General features: G+C 46.6%; 1 protein-coding gene across 1 annotated transcript; it reads left to right on the top strand.

The window, feature by feature from the left end:
* The first annotated feature begins 855 nt into the window (after positions 1–855).
* On the top strand, positions 856–1777 carry LOC123452637 (stress-response A/B barrel domain-containing protein At5g22580-like). Its single transcript, XM_045129334.1, has 2 exons — positions 856–1099; positions 1291–1777. The coding sequence occupies exons 1-2, from the start codon at positions 981–983 to the stop codon at positions 1496–1498; spliced, it is 327 nt and encodes a 108-aa protein (XP_044985269.1). The 5' UTR covers positions 856–980; the 3' UTR covers positions 1499–1777.
* The last annotated feature ends 14624 nt before the right edge of the window (positions 1778–16401 follow it).

Here is a 16401-nt window from a genome sequence, read left to right as displayed (position 1 = left end):
TGCCTTTTCTTGTTCCATCTCAGAGCATCCATTCGTCCGAGGCCGAAAATGATCAAGGGGCTCGATGAAATGCCAGTTTTTCCTTGGGGAAAAGATTGACGATAAATGGGGTTTGCTTACAAAACAAGAAAACATGTGTAGCAGATAACTGAAACAATTAGAGCTGCACTCCACAGGTTTGTATGTGCTAGGTGAAATTGGTGACCTGTAGAGACTAGACTAGGAGAGAGATATTGCTGGGACTGAAAGATTGAAGGTGTCTCACTGATGCATCACCACGAGAATTCACTAGCATCAACATCACCGCATGGCACACGTGGTTAGCAATCTCCATCAACGTTAGGTGCCATCTTGTTTCCATCTACCTGGATTCAGTGTCAATTCTTCGTCAAAGTATATATCTTGGTGAGTGAGCGACCTAACTGGTCTGATGAGATGAACTGGTGAAGCATCATCTAGATTGGTGGGAACACGCATAATGCTAAGCAGCTCTGATCCAAGATTCAAGATCGCAAAGATCAAACATTCATACTCCACAGTGTTGACATCTCACTCTCCTCAGAAAGCAAGCATGCAGATCCCGGTGGGGGCCTGCACTGCACGCGGATGCCGATGTCACTCGGATCGGGTACAATCATGGTTCAGACTTGAGAGGCTCATGCGGCCATGCTAGATCTAACAGTGTGCAGTGCTCAATGCAGCAGCAGCAGTAGCATGGTTGGCCTGGCTTTAACCTCCTCTGCTGAAATGATTAAGTCGAGCGTAGTGGCAAGAAAAAAGGAAAAAAACAAATATGGCTAGCAAGCTTTAGACTGAGTGATTCCTGTGGGCGGTGGTGGCCCTCACCGTGAGCAAATCTGGCCAGAGCCTCTCCCCTCCCGGCTTTAAAACGGCGTGATCATAGCAGCCTCTGCAACTGCAAGCAAAGCCACCGGCCGGAGAGGGAAGAGAGAAAAGAGAAAGCTAGCTGCCTTTGGGCCATGGGGGAGTTCAAGCACCTTTGCATGGCCAAGTTCAAGGAAGGCGTCGTGGTGGACGACATCATCCAGGAGCTCACCAAGCTCGCCGCGGAGCTCGACACCGTCAAATACTTCGGGTGGTACGCAACATCACCAGATCCATACTTTGCAGTGCACCTTAGTGAATGTATCTAAAATCTAATGCTGCATCTCTTCTCAAGAACTTTGTGCTATAAACCAGTGACCAAAAGTTCAAGATTACGTATTCATGATTCACCGATATTTCTTCGACCTGGTTAATTTGAGCAGTTGACACACATCGACATTGCAGGGGCAAGGACGTGCTGAACCAGGAGGCGCTCACGCAGGGCTTCACCCACGTCTTCGTGATGACGTTCGCCAGCGCCGAGGACCTGGCGGCGTGCATGAGCCATGAGAAACACTCTGCGTTTGCCGCCACCTTCATGGCCGCACTCGACAAGGTGGTCGTCATGGACTTCCCCTTAGTCTTTGTCAAGCCGGCGCCGCCGCTTGCTTGATCCACCTCCAGTATCACTACCAATAACTATTTTTGAAACGGGGGCAAAAGCTTTGCCTCTACCAACAACTATCACCAAGCATGGATGTGCCAGCCAACTATCTATGTGCTGCAGCTCTGGTGTACGTGAGCGGCCGAGCCTCCTTTCTCTGCTTGTCCGGTTGCTTCAGTGTTTAGCTGGTGCAGCTGCCTGTAGGACTGTAATCTGTAATGCCGCGTGTTCCCTTGAAAAGTTGTTTGGCTATCTACTCTACCCTTGAATGAACTTCTGCGATTTTCATTTGTTTTTCTTCACATTTCGGTCTTCATGACGCTTGATGGATCTCTACTACAGTATACTGGTAGCACAGTGGTGAACACTCGTCAGTGAGATGCGCGTGAATACATTCATGTGAAGCCATTTATTTACATCGGCAGTTAACTTGATGTCCTTTAGAAGCGGTGCTATCTTTCTCGCTTTTCCTTTTGGGAGATACTGGAGAGCTATATTTCTACTTAGCCTTCGGTGGAGGCAACTGCAGATTCGCCTACTACGAAGCATAGTTTTCAATAGCCTCCGTTATAATTTTGCTATAACCTTTTTAGCAGGGTGTCGGGTGTCATCTCCCCTAATAATAAAGCGCGCAGCGCTTCTGCCGTATGTTGCCGGCATTTTGCATAAAAGTCCCTTCGCTTCTGAATATTCAACCCGCAGTTTCTATATAAGTGGATCTGGATAAAAAGACGACGACGAGGCGGCGGCGCCGATCCACCGCCTGCCGTCCGTGGCGCTGCACAACGTGCTGCTGCGGCTGCAGCTGCGGGACGCCGTGGCGTGCCGCCCCGTGTCGCGCCTCTTCCGGGAGGCCCTCACGGCGCCGCTCCTCACGCTGCTGCCGGCGCTCCGCCTGCTGCTGCTCCGCCACCCGCGCCCGGAGGGCGGGGGATGTCTCCACGCCCGATTCGTAGCAAGCTACAAGGACTCTTTAAGACACCACGAGAACCGCTGTAAGTCGACCGTCAACAAACGAATCCACTAGATGTCAAACCCCAACATAACATCATGCATTTGTTGAAAGATTGTCCTATAAGCAACTACTTGAATTCCCACCTAAGAACTCCCGAAATTTCTGGTCATGCAATCTGGTCCACGGATACAAGGAGTAATGTATCACTCAACTCCTATACTAACCCGTCCAGTGTATCACATCCGTCAACACATAACCAGAATCTTGGAAACTCATCTATTTCAGACACTCGTAATCACAACGATACAAAGTATGTCGATACATCCGGAACTCTCTACACCAGTACTAGGGAAGCCGGACTCCACTCGTCACTACTAGTATTGAAGCAATTTCGAACATCCTTCGTCGTGAGATACTAAGAAATCTGAATGATAGCGATGTGCTCAAGAATCCCCTGGAGCTCAACTCCCCGGAAGAAATCAAGTCAGTCAGGAGGCACCAAGACAAAACTCCGTCACATCGACATCATATAGATTCCAAAAATATCCGCGTGATCCTATTTTTTTTGAGTGAGAAGAGGAGTATAATTAAATTATTACGTCAAGATTCCTCACCAGAGCATAGAAGAGGAGAAAAAAGAATCATACTCTCCGATATATAACTAGATTCAAAGTATTTTTTTTCACTAGACTCGACTCAGCCAAGTTCGATCAATCAAGGGGGCTCCTAGGTCGGTACTGCTCTGATACCAACTTGTAACGCCCATGATGCGATCCTATCCTTATTTTGGCATGAGGGCCTAGACAGGGATAGAAGCGCATCTCGTCGTTTCACAAGAATGGATATCGTTTCAAGTACATGTACTGAAGAGAAGAGTATATGAAATTGTCTTACACTCGCCACAAGCTACATGAGAGTCACGTCAGTACAATACATAAACATCATGAAGAAGAGCAGGGTCCGACTACGGAGGAAAGCAAACGAGAAAAGAGAACGACGTCCATCCTTGCTATCCCAGGCTGCCGGCCTGGAACCCATCCTAGATCGAAGAAGAAGAAGAAGAAGCAACTCCAAATGAACAACCAACGCGCTCGCGTCAAGTAACCTTTACCTGTACCTGCAACTGGTGTTGTAGTAATCTGTGAGCCACAGGGGACTCAACAATCTCATTTCCAAAGGTATCAAGACTAGCAAAGCTTAATAGGTGAGGTATGGTTAAGTGGTGAGGTTGCAGCAGCGGCTAAGCATTATATGAGGTGGCTAACTCACGAGTACAAGAATAAAGAGGGGGAAGAACTACGCATAGCAGACGTGAACTACTGTTAATAGAATGACCCTGAACACCTACTTACGTCAAACATAACTCCACCGTGTCCTCGATCGGAGAAGGAACTCGCGAAAGAGACAGTCACGGTTATGCACTCAGTTGGCAAGTTTTAATTAAGTTAACTTCAAGTTATCTAGAACCAGTGTTAAACAAAGTTTCCACGTTGCCACACAACTGCGGGCACGACTTTCCAAAAGATTTAACCCTGCAGGGGTGCTCCAACTAATCCATCACAAATTACCACAAGCCGCATAGAAATCCTCGATCACGAAGCTCGCGATCTTGTCGGACTCCTTAGTGGAAAACCTCAACTCTGAGATTACCCTTAAGCATCACCGGAATCCCGATGCACAAGACATTCGTCAAAGGCAAAACTAATCCAGCAAGGCCGCCCGGCATGTCGACGATCCCGATAGGAGCCGCGTATCTCGTTCTCACGACACGACGGATGAGCACTACGTATGGTGGCCGGATGACATCCCCCGAGTTGCCCCGGGTGGCCCCGCAAGTGGCTCTGTTTTTAGACCAGCACCAACAGCACTGGCCCCCCTGTATTGTGTTGAATTACTCCTCGGGTAGCGCTAACTCCCTATGCATTTCAGTATTAACAGAATTATTATGTTGGGCAAATATAGTACCAATGTTGGGCCTTGCCGGACCAGCTTTAATCTAAGACGAATTATCAAGGGGGTCCCCATAACAACCCCGATCGTGTTAGGAGCGCTCAAATATGGAACATAACACTGGTAGCCGAAACTAAGGGGGCAAAGGTGGAACAAAACACTAGGCTAGAAAGGCCGAGCCTTCCACCTTTTACCAAGTATATATGTGCATTAAATTAAATAGCATTTAATAGGGTGATATAACAAAGAACCCATGTTATCACATGGAAGCAACTACACCTGCAACTAGCAATGCTAACACATGGTTAAGCAAGCGGTAACATAGCCAATCAGTGGTTTGCTAGGTTGTGAACAGGTTGAGGGTTTTCATGGCAATGTTGAGATGTTGATATTTAACATGTGGTAGGCAACGAGACATAACGATAGAAACGGTAAAACTAGCATGGCAATGATAGTAATGGTATCTAGGGAAATGGTCATCTTGCCTGAGATCCCGCTTGTAAGAAGAATGACTTCGTGAAGCAAACGAACCGATGTAGTCGAACGGTCCTCACTTTCTGACACGCTTGCGGAACTCTATCAAGACGAAGCAAACCGGAAACAAGAATCAACACCCGATATTGACCACACGATGCACAACACAAATGATGCATGAACGGTTGAACATATGCAAGTCATGGCATGGCAATTGACAACAACCAAATGTTGGGGAACGTCGCATGGGAAACAAAAAATTTCCTACGCGCACGAAGACCTATCATGGTGATGTCCATCTACGAGAGGGGATGGATGATCTACGTACCCTTGTAGACCGTACAACAGAAGCGTTAGTGAACGCGGTTGATGTAGTGGAACGTCCTCACATCCCTCGATCCGCCCCGTGAACCATCCCGCGATCAGTCCCTCGATCTAGTGCCGAACGGACGGCACCTCCGCGTTCAGCACACGTACAGCTCGACGATGATCTCGGCCTTCTTGATCCGGCAAGAGAGACGGAGAGGTAGAAGAGTTCTCCGGCAGCGTGACGGTGCTCCGGAGGTTGGTGATGATCTTGTCTCGGCAGGGCTCCGCCCGAGCTCCGCAGAAACGCGATCTAGAGGTAAAACCGTGGAGATACGTGGTCGGGCTGCCGTGGCAAAGTTGTCTCAAATCAGCCCTAAAACCTCCGTATATATAGGGGGAGGAGGGGGAGCCTTGCCTTGGGGTCCAAGGACTCCCAAGGGGGTCGGCATAGCCTAGGGGGGCAACCCTCCCCTTCCAAACCGAGTCCAACTAGGTTTGGAAGGAGGAGTCCTTCCCCCTTTTCCCACCTCCTCCTTTTTTTCTTTTCACTTTGATTTTTCTTCCTATGGAGCATAGGGCTTTCTTGGGCTGTCCCACCAGCCCACTAAGGGCTGGTGTGCCACCCCCAATGCCTATGGGCTTCCCCGGGGTGGGTTGCCCCCCCGGTGAACTCCCGGAACCCATTCGTCATTCCCGGTACATTCCCGGTAACTCCGAAAACCTTCCGGTAATCAAATGAGGTCATCCTATATATCAATCTTCGATTCCGGACCATTCCGGAAACCCTCGTGACATCCGTGATCTCATCTGGGACTCCGAACAACATTCGGTAACCAACCATATAACTCAAATACGCATAAAACAACGTCGAACCTTAAGTGTGCAGACCCTACGGGTTCGAGAACTATGTAGACATGACCCGAGAGACTCCTCGGTCAATATCCAATAGCGGGACCTGGATGCCCATATTGGATCCTACATATTCTACGAAGATCTTATCGTTTGAACCTCAGTGCCAAGGATTCATATAATCCCGTATGTCATTCCCTTTGTCCTTCGGTATGTTACTTGCCCGAGATTCGATCGTCAGTATCCGCATACCTATTTCAATCTCGTTTACCGGCAAGTCTCTTTACTCGTTCCATAATACAAGGTCCCGCAACTTACACTAAGTCACATTGCTTGCAAGGCTTGTGTGTGATGTTGTATTACCGAGTGGGCCCCGATATACCTCTCCGTCACACGGAGTGACAAATCCCAGTCTCGATCCATACTAACTCAACGAACACCTTCGGAGATACCTGTAGAGCATATTTATAGTCACCCAGTTACGTTGCGACGTTTGATACACACAAAGTATTCCTCCGGCGTCAGTGAGTTATATGATCTCATGGTCATAGGAACAAATACTTGACACGCAGAAAACAGTAGCAAGAAAATGACACGATCAACATGCTACGTCTATTAGTTTGGGTCTAGTCCATCACGTGATTCTCCTAATGACGTGATCCAGTTATCAAGCAACAACACCTTGTTCATAATCACAAGACACTGACTATCTTTGATCAACTGGCTAGCCAACTAGAGGCTTGCTAGGGACAGTGGTTTGTCTATGTATCCACACATGTATATAAGTCTTCATTCAATACAATTATAGCATGGATAATAAACAATTATGTTGATACAGGAATTATAATAATAACTATATTTATTATTGCCTCTAGGGCATAATTCCAGCAGTCTCCCACTTGCACTAGATTCAATAATCTAGCCCTCACATCATCATGTGAATTACATTGTAATAAATCTAACACCCATATAGTTCTGGTGTTGATCATGCTTTGCCCGTGGAAGAGGTTTAGTCAGCGGGTCTGCTACATTCAGATCCGTGTGCACTTTGCATATATTTACGTCCTCCCCTTCGACGTAGTCGCGGATGAGGTTGAAGCGTCGTTTGATGTGTCTGGACTTCTTGTGAACCCGTGGTTCCTTTGCTAGGGCAATGGCACCCGTGTTGTCACAGAACAAGGTTATTGGATTCAGTGCGCTTGGCACCACTCCAAGATCCGTCATGAACTGCTTCATCCAGACACCCTCCTTAGCCGCGTCCAAGGCAGCCATGTACTCCGCTTCACATGTAGAATCTGCTACGACGCTCTGCTTGGAACTGCACCATCTTACCGCACCCCCATTAAGAATAAATACGTATCCGGTTTGCGACTTAGAGTCGTCCGGATCTGTGTCAAAGCTTGCATCGAGGTAACCTTTTACGGCGAGCTCTTCGTCACCTCCATACACGAGAAACATCTCCTTAGTCCTTTTCAGGTACTTCAGGATATTCTTGACCGCCGTCCAGTGATCCACTCCTGGATTACTCTAGAACCTACCTGCCATACTTATGGCCAGGCTAACGTCTGGTCTAGTGCACAGCATTGCATACATGATAGAACCTATGGCTGAAGCATAGGGGACGATGCTCATATGCTCTCTATCCTCATCAGTTGCTGGGCACCGAGTCTTACTCAATCTCGTACCTTGTAAAACTGGCAAGAACCCTTTCTTGGACTGTTCCATTTTGAACCTCTTCAAAACTTTATCAAGGTATGTGCTTTGTGAAAGTCCTATCACGTGTTTTGATCTATCCCTGTAGATCTTAATGCCTAGAATGTAAGCAGCTTCTCCTAGGTCCTTCATAGAGAAACTTTTATTCAAGTAATCCTTTATGCTCTCCAAAAACTCTACGTTGTTTCCAATCAGCAATATGTCATCCACATATAATATTAGAAACGCCACAGAGCTCCCACTCACTTTCTTGTAAATACAAGATTCTCCAACCACTTGTATAAACCCAAATGCTTTGATCACCTCATCAAAGCGTTTGTTCCAACTCCGAGATGCTTGCACCAGTCCATAAATGGATCGCTGGAGCTTGCACACCTTGTTAGCAGTCGTAGGATCGACAAAACCTTCGGGTTGCATCATATACAACTCTTCCTTAAGGAAACCGTTAAGGAATGCCGTTTTGACATCCATCTGCCAGATTTCATAATCGAAAAATGCAGCTATTGCTAACATGATTCTGACGGACTTAAGCATCGCTATGGGTGATAATGTCTCATCGTAGTCAACTCCTTGAACTTGTGAAAAACCCTTTGCCACAAGTCGAGCTTTATAAACGGTCACATTGCCGTCAGCGTCCGTCTTCCTCTTAAAGATCCATTTGTTCTGAATAGCCTTGCGGCCCTCAGGTAGTACTTCCAAAGTCCACACTTTGTTCTCATACTTGGATCCTATCTCGGACTTCATGGCTTCTAGCCATTTGTTGGAATCTGGGCCCAGCATCGCTTCTTCATAATTTGTAGGTTCATTATTGTCTAACAACATGATTGACAAGACGTGATTACCGTACCACTCTGGAGCAGCACGTGGTCTTGTCGACCTGCATGGTTCGACAGAAACTTGAACCGGAGTTTCATGATCATCATCATTAACTTCCTCCTCAACCGGCGTCGCAACGACAGAGGTTTCCCCTTGTCCTGCGCCACCATCTAGAGGGATGAGAGGTCCGACAACCTCATCAAGTTCTATCTTCCTCCCACTCAATTCTCTCGAGAGAAACTCCTTCTCGAGAAAAGCTCCATTTTTAGCAACAAACACTTTGCCCTCGGATTTGAGATAGAAGGTGTACCCAACTGTCTCTTTTGGGTAACCTATGAAGATGCACTTTTCCGTTTTGGGTTCCAGCTTTTCAGGCTGAAGCTTTTTGACATAAGCATCACATCCCCAAACTTTAAGAAACGACAACTTTGGCCTTTTGCCATACCACAGTTCGTATGGTGTTGTCTCAACGGATTTTGATGGTGCCCTATTTAAAGTGAATGCAGCTATTTCTAATGCATAACCCCAAAATGATAACGGCAAATCGGTAAGAGACATCATAGATCGCACCATCTCTAATAAAGTACGATTACGACGTTCGGACACACCATTACGCTGTGGTGTTCCAGGCGGTGTCAACTATGAAACAATTCCACATTGTCTTAAGTGAGCACCAAACTCGAAACTCAGATATTCACCCCCACGATCAGGCCGTAGGAACTTGATCTTCTTGTTACGATGATTTTCAAATTCACTCTGAAATTGCTTGAACTTTTCAAATGTTTCAGACTTGTGCTTCATTAAGTAGACATAACCATATCTACTCAAATCATCAGTGAAGGTGAGAAAATAACGATATCCGCCGCGTGCCTCTACGCTCATCGGACCACACACATCGGTATGTATGATTTCCAGCAAGTCACTTGCACGCTCCATTGTTCCGGAGAACGGAGTTTTAGTCATCTTGCCCATGAGGCATGGTTCGCACGTGTCAAGTGAATCAAAGTCAAGTGACTCCAAAAGTCCATCGGCATGGAGTTTCTTCATGCGCTTTACACCCATATGACCTAAGCGGCAGTGCCACAAAAATATGGCGCTATCATTGTTAACTCTAACTCTTTTGGTCTCAATGTTATGTATGTGTGTATCACTATCAAGATTCAATATGAACAATCCTCTCACATTGGGTGCATGACCATAAAAGATGTTACTCATAGAAATAGAACAACCATTATTCTCTGACTTAAAAGAGTAACCGTCTCGCAATAAACAAGATCCAGATATAATGTTCATGCTCAACGCATGCACTAAATAACAATGATTCAAGTTCATAACTAATCCTGATGGTAACTGAAGTGAAACTGTGCCGACGGCAATTGCATCAACCTTGGAACCATTTCCTACGCGCATCGTCACTTCATCTTTCGCCAGCCTTCGTGTATTCCGCAGTTCCTGTTTCGAGTTGCAAATATGAGCAACAGAACCGGTATCGAATACCCAGGCACTACTACGAGAGCCGGTTAAGTACACATCAATAACATGTATATCAAATATACCTGATTTTTCTTTGGCCGCCTTCTTATCAGCCAGATACTTGGGGCAATTGCGCTTCCAGTGACCCATACCCTTGCAATAGTAACACTCTGTTTCAGGCTTAGGTCCAGCTTTGGGTTTCTTCGTCGGATTGGCAACAGGCTTGCCGCTCTTCTTTGAATTACCCTTCTTGACTTTGCCGTTTCTCTTGAAACTAGTGGTCTTATTCACCATCAAAACTTGATGCTCTTTACGGAGTTCAGACTCTGCGACTTTCAGCACCGCAAATAACTCGCCGGGAGACTTGTTCATCCCTTGCATGTTGTAGTTCAACACAAAGCCTTTATAGCTTGGCGGCAGTGATTGAAGGATTATGTCAGTGATAGCTTCTTGCGGGAGTTCAATCCCCAGCTCAGCTAGACGGTTTAAGTACCCAGACATTTTGAGCACATGTTCACTCAGAGACAAGTTCTCCTCCATCTTGCAAGCATAGAATTTATCGGAGGTCTCATACCTCTCGATCCGGGCGTTCTTCTGAAAGATAAACTTCAACTCCTGGAACATCTCAAATGCTCCATGACGCTCAAAGCGACGTTGAAGTCCCGGTTCTAAGCCATACAAGACTGCACATTGAACTACTGAGTAGTCCTCCTTACGTGCTAACCAAGCGTTCTTAACATCCTGATCAGCCGTAGCAGGTGGTTCATCTCCTAGCGCAGCATTAAGGACATAATCCTTCTTCCCAGCTTGTAAGATTAGCTTAAGATTACGAGCCCAGTCTACAAAGTTGCTTCCATCATCTTTCAACTTAGCTTTCTCTAGGAACGTATTAAAGTTCAGGGTGACTGTCGCATGAGCCATGATCTACAACACAAATATATTCAAAGTGGACTTAGACTATGTTCAAGATAATTAGAGTTTAACTTAATCAAATTACTCGCTAAACTCCCACTCAAAAAGTACATCTCTCTAGTCATTTGAATGGTTCATGATCCACTTACACTAGCTCAAGTCCGATCATCACGTGAGTTGAGTATAGTTTCAGTGGCAAGCATCCCTATGCTAATCATATCATCTATACGATTCATGATCGACCTTTCGGTCTCATGTGTTTCGAGGCCATGTCTGCACATGCTAGGCTCGTCAAGCTTAACCCGAGTGTTCCGCGTGCGCAACTGTTTTGCACCCGTTGTATGTGAACGTTGAGTCTATCACACCCGATCATCACGTGTTGTCTCGAAACGACGAACTGTAGCAACGGTGCACAGTCGGGGAGAACACAATTTCGTCTTGAAATTTTAGTGAGATATCACCTCATAATGCTACCGTCGTTCTAAGCAAAATAAGGTGCATAAAAGGATTAACATCACATGCAATTCATAAGTGACATGATATGGCCATCATCACGTGCTCCTTGATCTCCATCACCAAAGCACCGGCACGATCTTCTTGTCATCGGCGCCACACCATGATCTCCATCAACGTATCGCCATCGGGGTTGTCGTGCTACTCATGCTATTACTACTAAAGCTACATCCTAGCAAAATAGTAAACGCATCTGCAAGCACAAACGTTAGTATAAAGACAACCCTATGGCTCCTGCCGGTTGCCGTACCATCGACGTGCAAGTCGATATTATCTATTACAACATGATCATCTCATACATCCAATATATCACATCACATCGTTGGCCATATCACATCAAAAGCATACCCTGCAAAATCAAGTTAGACGTCCTCTAATTTTGTTGTTGCATGTTTTACGTGGTGACCATGGGTATCTCGTAGGATCGCATCTTACTTACGCAAACACCACAATGGAGATATATGAGTTGCTATTTAACCTCATCCAAGGACCTCCTCGGTCAAATCCGATTAAACTAAAGTTGGAGAAACTGACACCCGCCAGTCATCTTTGAGCAACGGAGTTACTCGTAGCGATGAAACCAGTCTCTCGTAAGCGTACGAGTAATGACGGTCCGAGCCGCTTCGATCCAACAATACTGCGGAATCAAGAAAAGACTAAGGATGGCAGCAAAACGCACATCACCACCCACAAAAACTTTTGTGTTCTACTCGAGAAGAGATCTACGCATGAAGCTAGCTCATGATGCCACTGTTGGGGAACGTCGCATGGGAAACAAAAATTTTCCTACGCACATGAAGACCTATCATGGTGATGTCCATCTACGAGAGGGGATGGATGATCTACGTACCCTTGTAGACCGTACAACAGAAGCGTTAGTGAACGCGGTTGATGTAGTGGAACGTCCTCACGTCCCTCGATCCGCCCCGCGAACCGTCCCGCGATGAGTCCCTGGATCTAGTGCCGAACGGACGGCACCTCCGCGTTCAACACACGTACAACTCGACGATCATCTCGGCCTTCTTGATCCAGCAAGAGAGACGGAGAGGTAGAAGAGTTCTCCGGCAGTGTGACGGCGCTCCGGAGGTTGGTGATGATCTTGTCTCGGTAGGGCTCCACCCGAGATCCGCAGAAACGCGATCTAGAGGTAGAACCGTGGAGATATGTGGTCGGGCTGCTGTGGCAAAGTTGTCTCAAATCAGCCCTAAAACCTCCGTATATATAGGAGGAGGAGGGGGAGCCTTGCCTTGGGGTCCAAGGACTCCCAAGGGGGTCGGCCTAGCCTAGGGGGGCAACCCTCCCCTTCCAAACCGAGTCCAACTAGGTTTGGAAGGAGGAGTCCTTCCCCCTTTTCCCACCTCCTCCTTTTTTTTCTCTTTGATTTTTCTTCCTGTGGCGCAGAGGGATTTCTTGGGCTGTCCCACCAGCCCACTAAGGGCTGGTGTGCCACCCCCAATGCCTATGGGCTTTCCCGGGGTGGGTTGCCCCCCCGGTGAACTCCCGGAACCCATTCGTCATTCCCGGTACATTCCCGGTAACTCCGAAAACCTTCCGGTAATCAAATGAGGTCATCCTATATATCAATCTTCGATTCCGGACCATTCCGGAAACCCTCGTGACATCCGTGATCTCATCCGGGACTCCGAACAACATTCGGTAACCAACCATATAACTCAAATACGCATATAACAACGTCGAACCTTAAGTGTGCAGACCCTACGGGTTCGAGAACTATGTAGACATGACCCGAGAGACTCCTCGGTCAATATCCAATAGCGGGACCTGGATGCCCATATTAGATCCTACATATGCTACGAAGATCTTATCATTTGAACCTCAGTGCCAAGGATTCATATAATCCCGTATGTCATTCCCTTTGTCCTTCGGTATGTTACTTGCCCGAGATTCGATCGTCAGTATCCGCATACCTATTTCAATCTCGTTTACCGGCAAGTCTCTTTACTCGTTCCATAATACAAGATCCCGCAACTTACACTAAGTCACATTGCTTGCAAGGCTTGTGTGTGATGTTGTATTACCGAGTGGGCCCCGATATACCTCTCCGTCACACGGAGTGACAAATCCCAGTCTCGATCCATACTAACTCAACGAACACCTTCGGAGATACCTGTAGAGCATCTTTATAGTCACCCAGTTACGTTGCGACGTTTGATACACACAAAGTATTCCTCCGGCGTCAGTGAGTTATATGATCTCATGGTCATAGGAACAAATACTTGACACGCAGAAAACAGTAGCAACAAAATGACACGATCAACATGCTACGTCTATTAGTTTGGGTCTAGTCCATCACGTGATTCTCCTAATGACATGATCCAGTTATCAAGCAACAACACCTTGTTCATAATCAGAAGACACTGACTATCTTTGATCAACTGGCTAGCCAACTAGAGGCTTGCTAGGGACAGTGGTTTGTCTATGTATCCACACATGTATATAAGTCTTCATTCAATACAATTATAGCATGGATAATAAACGATTATCTTGATACAGGAATTATAATAATAACTATATTTATTATTGCCTCTAGGGCATAATTCCAACACCAAACACTACACATTAAGTGAAGTTCAATATGCAACGAGTTGCATATTGACGAAACTCCACATACGGATTATTTAGTTCTATCCCGATTAGGTACATGACAATATTAAATGTTGTTAAACATGGCAAGAGGTGAAGCATAATTAATCTACCTATCTAGGCATTTTAAATGAGGTCGGAAATGACATATAGCACCTCCGAAACGACCTCACATGTTAATTTATAATTTTGTCCAGATCTGAACTAACACTTTTACATATTTATTAAACAACAAAATAAATAGGTTCACGTGATTCTACGCATCGTTACAAGCAATTTACACACAGAGAACATCTCCACCGGAGCTACGGATCAAAAGATACGAACACCGCAAGATATGATGGCATGAATGCAATATGTGTGCAAATGGCATCCACAACATTTCAAAACACACAACCACCAAGATAATATGAAACTACACGAGATTCTAAGCAAGTTTCATATAGGGCACGATCAAAACGGAGCAATGGTTCAACAACTACGAGCTAAACAAGAAATCACTACAATCTGCCAAAATCAGCCACATAGCATTTTATACACCCCATAACTACGAGCTACACAAATCCAAATTTCTCAGAAAAGGCATGAGATGATAGAGGGAAAGAAGCACTACCACATACAACTAATAACATCTAGCATGGAAGCATGGATCACTAGGAAAAGAAGTCACAAAAAGGCATCTCACACGCAGTTTCAGACTTGGTGAAAATACCAGTTTATGACAGTGCAGTTTTCGACCTGAAGGCATATTGACAGCAGCAAAACCATAAGCTACAGGACTCCAAATGGCATTAAAATTGACAACATGCTATAGAATCTTAAATTCTACAACTAACTCCATTGCACCAACCTCAAAAGAGCTACAGATCACCAGATAAACTCATGACAAGACAACAACAAAATATAACAGATTTCAGACTTAGAAATATTTCAGCATCTCTAAAACAACACTATTTCCTAGTAAGTAGAGAACAAGAAAACCACACCTAAACATGGATTTCTATTGCAACCAAAATTACCAGAGGCTAGCCTACACATCCAAGGGCATATCTCTAGTTGACAACTCCTTCATATCAAGCACGGATTAAATCCCATAAAATAAGTAAAAGGGCAACATGGCAAAATATCACGCGCACTAACTTGCTCAAAAGCTAAAACTAAATGCACAGTTAAAGTCTATGGATTTTTCTACCCCGAAAACATATATAACATGAGGGGTTGCAAAATAAAAACAACGCCACACGTATATGCGGGAATATGTCCTAAACACGGTATAATAAAGTAGCGACAGAATCCTACATGCAAAAATACAAACAACTACTCTAAAATACATGATAAAGGGTCCCTAAAAACATGAGAATTTTATCTACGGAGTTTGAACAATCCGGACACGCATGAAAATAAATACGGGACAAAAACATAATAAGACAGCACATGTTTCTAGGCATTCAGCGGGTCAAACTATTTCAAACATGCATGCAAATTGCAAAATATTACTCTACGCGGAAAACTATACGATTTACACATATAAGTCACTCTCATCCGATGCACGGGGTAAAAGTTATAGACGTTTTAATATCTAGCATATTTCCTGAAAAGGAATTAAATCCTAAATCCTAAAAAATGCTAACGGGCTGAATCTCGAATAAGGGCGCAAACAGAGCAATGGCGCCACATACTTAAAAAACGCCAGGGCGGAGAATAGGGGCGCGAGCTCACCTCGGGCCGGATTTGGTCTGGCCTGGAGAGGAGGCGGCCTGGCGGCATGCTCGATAGGCCGGCTTGGGCCGGCTGCTCGCCAGCTGGGCCGCGTGGGGCGACGCGGGTCGGGGTGCTGCGGGGCCCATTCGCTGGTCAACCGAGCCAGCCTCTCGATCTGAATCGGGCAGGCGGCAGCGGCTCCCAGTGACGCGACGGGAGGACGGCGGCGCTACTGGCGCGAGGCGGCGGGCTTCAGGGCGCGATGGCGCGTGCGTGAGTGAGGCGGGGCCGGCCGGATCTGCCCGGATCCGGGCCGGGCGGCAACCTGAGGCGGTGGTGCGGTGAGGCTGTGGGCGGTGGATGCAGGGCTGGAGCAGGAGCGGACAGCGACGAGCTAGGGCGGCACGACGCGCATCAAAGAGGTCTTGGCGGGGCTGCGCACCGATGCGGGGAACCGGCTGCCACGCGAGGGGTGGCGCTCCGGCGACCTGGACGGGAACAGGGAGCACGGGGAGGCGGTCGAGAGCAGGGCGGCCTCGGGCCAGGGGTAGGCGGCGCGATGGGCTCGGCGGGCCTCACGCTGGCTCGCGGGCCCGACGTCGGCGCTGAGGAGGGAGGGAGGAGATAGAGAGGCTGAGGAGGG

The sequence above is a fragment of the Hordeum vulgare genome, chromosome 5H (assembly GCF_904849725.1).
Source record: "Hordeum vulgare subsp. vulgare chromosome 5H, MorexV3_pseudomolecules_assembly, whole genome shotgun sequence".
In the NCBI taxonomy this organism is placed as follows: domain Eukaryota; kingdom Viridiplantae; phylum Streptophyta; class Magnoliopsida; order Poales; family Poaceae; genus Hordeum; species Hordeum vulgare.
The sequence above is the reverse complement of the archived record's forward strand: the minus strand, read 5'-3'. Positions and strand labels throughout refer to the sequence as shown.

Excerpts from the sequence above, each read along its gene's own strand:
- LOC123452637 (XM_045129334.1), top strand. The coding sequence starts at position 981 with ATGGGGGAGTTCAAGCACCTTTGCATGGCCAAGTTCAAGGAAGGCGTC. Across the intron at positions 1,100-1,290 it reads ACCGTCAAATACTTCGGGTG|GGGCAAGGACGTGCTGAACC; the intron begins GTACGCAACATC and ends TCGACATTGCAG.